This window comes from Protobothrops mucrosquamatus, unplaced genomic scaffold (assembly GCF_001527695.2).
Source record: "Protobothrops mucrosquamatus isolate PMUCROS unplaced genomic scaffold, P.Mucros_1.0 scaffold40326, whole genome shotgun sequence".
Lineage (NCBI taxonomy): Eukaryota > Metazoa > Chordata > Lepidosauria > Squamata > Viperidae > Protobothrops > Protobothrops mucrosquamatus.
In genome coordinates, this window is record NW_015426058.1 from 1 (window position 1) to 1,269 (window position 1,269).

At 33.6% G+C, this 1,269-nt stretch overlaps 1 protein-coding gene across 1 annotated transcript; it reads right to left on the reverse strand.

The window, feature by feature from the left end:
- Nucleotides 1–154: 154 nt before the first annotated feature.
- On the reverse strand, nucleotides 155–1,035 carry LOC114922189 (pyridoxal kinase-like; the record flags this gene model as incomplete). The annotated part of the gene is given in 2 exon segments (XM_029287205.1): nucleotides 155–240; nucleotides 989–1,035. Coding segments are annotated over 2 exon segments (119 nt in total), but the record flags the coding sequence as incomplete, so codon positions are not given.
- Nucleotides 1,036–1,269: the final 234 nt, after the last annotated feature.

A 1,269-nucleotide genomic window follows, 5' to 3' on the forward strand; every position in this document is an offset into this window, starting at 1 on the left:
TTTTTTAGAGGGCAAGAAAACTCTCAAGCCTATTCTTCTTCTTCTTGATCATCATCATCATCATCCTTTGTTGTTGCTATTCATTATAAAGGTAATGTAATCTGCTGAACAATGAAAAAATTATTGTCTCTGGAAATTTTTTAACAACACTCACTCAGCTTCAAACTGATTTGGTGTTATTATATCTGCTACAGGTACCACATTATTCTTATACACAGGAAAGAGATCCTCTGGAACATACTGTAAAACAAAGGAAGTTATAATGAATTTAGATGGTTAGGCAGTTTATTCTAGGAAAGTGAAAAGAGTTCAAATACAAACACATGCAGGGACAGTTCCACTCAATTAACTAGTAACTGAGACTCATAAGCAAAGTACATTTAGAAAGTTTCCATGTCAAAACAAATGTTGACAATCCCCAATATAAGGTTATAAACACTCCAGGTTAGCTACAATACACAGTCTCCTAATCTTCAGGTATCTATGGTTCAGCTCTTTCAGCAAAAAATGTATGAACTTGTACAAATATGAGGTGCATAGTAGCAACACTCTAGATATTTGCTAATGCACATCCACACACTAAAATGCAAAATTGTAAAAAGGTTAGACTGGCATAAGGAAAATAACTCAAATTCACTGACAAGCCACTTACAATGAAAAGATTTTCATGGAAGCATTCATTTATGCATTCAAGCTGTCTCATTCTTCTATCGTGAAAATTTGGGATTAGCTTTCTGTTCAAAAGCAGTTTAGTCTTAAGCAATGTTCAGAAGAAACAGAAGATGCCTATGTATATCTTTTGCAGAAAACTGGCACTAATTTGTTGTAGAATAAACATGGAAATACATCTGTGGGGGACTGTCCTAATAATTTCTGGTGAATGCTGTATACTATAGGATTTATTATGCCTAAAACATACAATATGTTATTACTTTGGCATAACACATTTGTGTATAAAGATGGGCCAAGTTCATAATGGATTACCAACCATATAGCCTTCCCCGCTCCATTTGTCACCCATCACAGGATCACACACTACAAAAGAAAGTTAAAACTTAATCATAAGAAGGGAACATGTAGTAGCACCTAAGGATGCTTTAAAATTAGTAACAATTAAAACAAAACTCTGTCGGTCTTGTTTCAAATTTCAATGCTACTTCCAGTAATGTACAGAAATGGGATGTAAGAGAGATCTTCTATAATGACATCATGACATAATATCACATTAAATGGCATGGTAGTGATGATATTCATTGCTTTTAAAAAAAT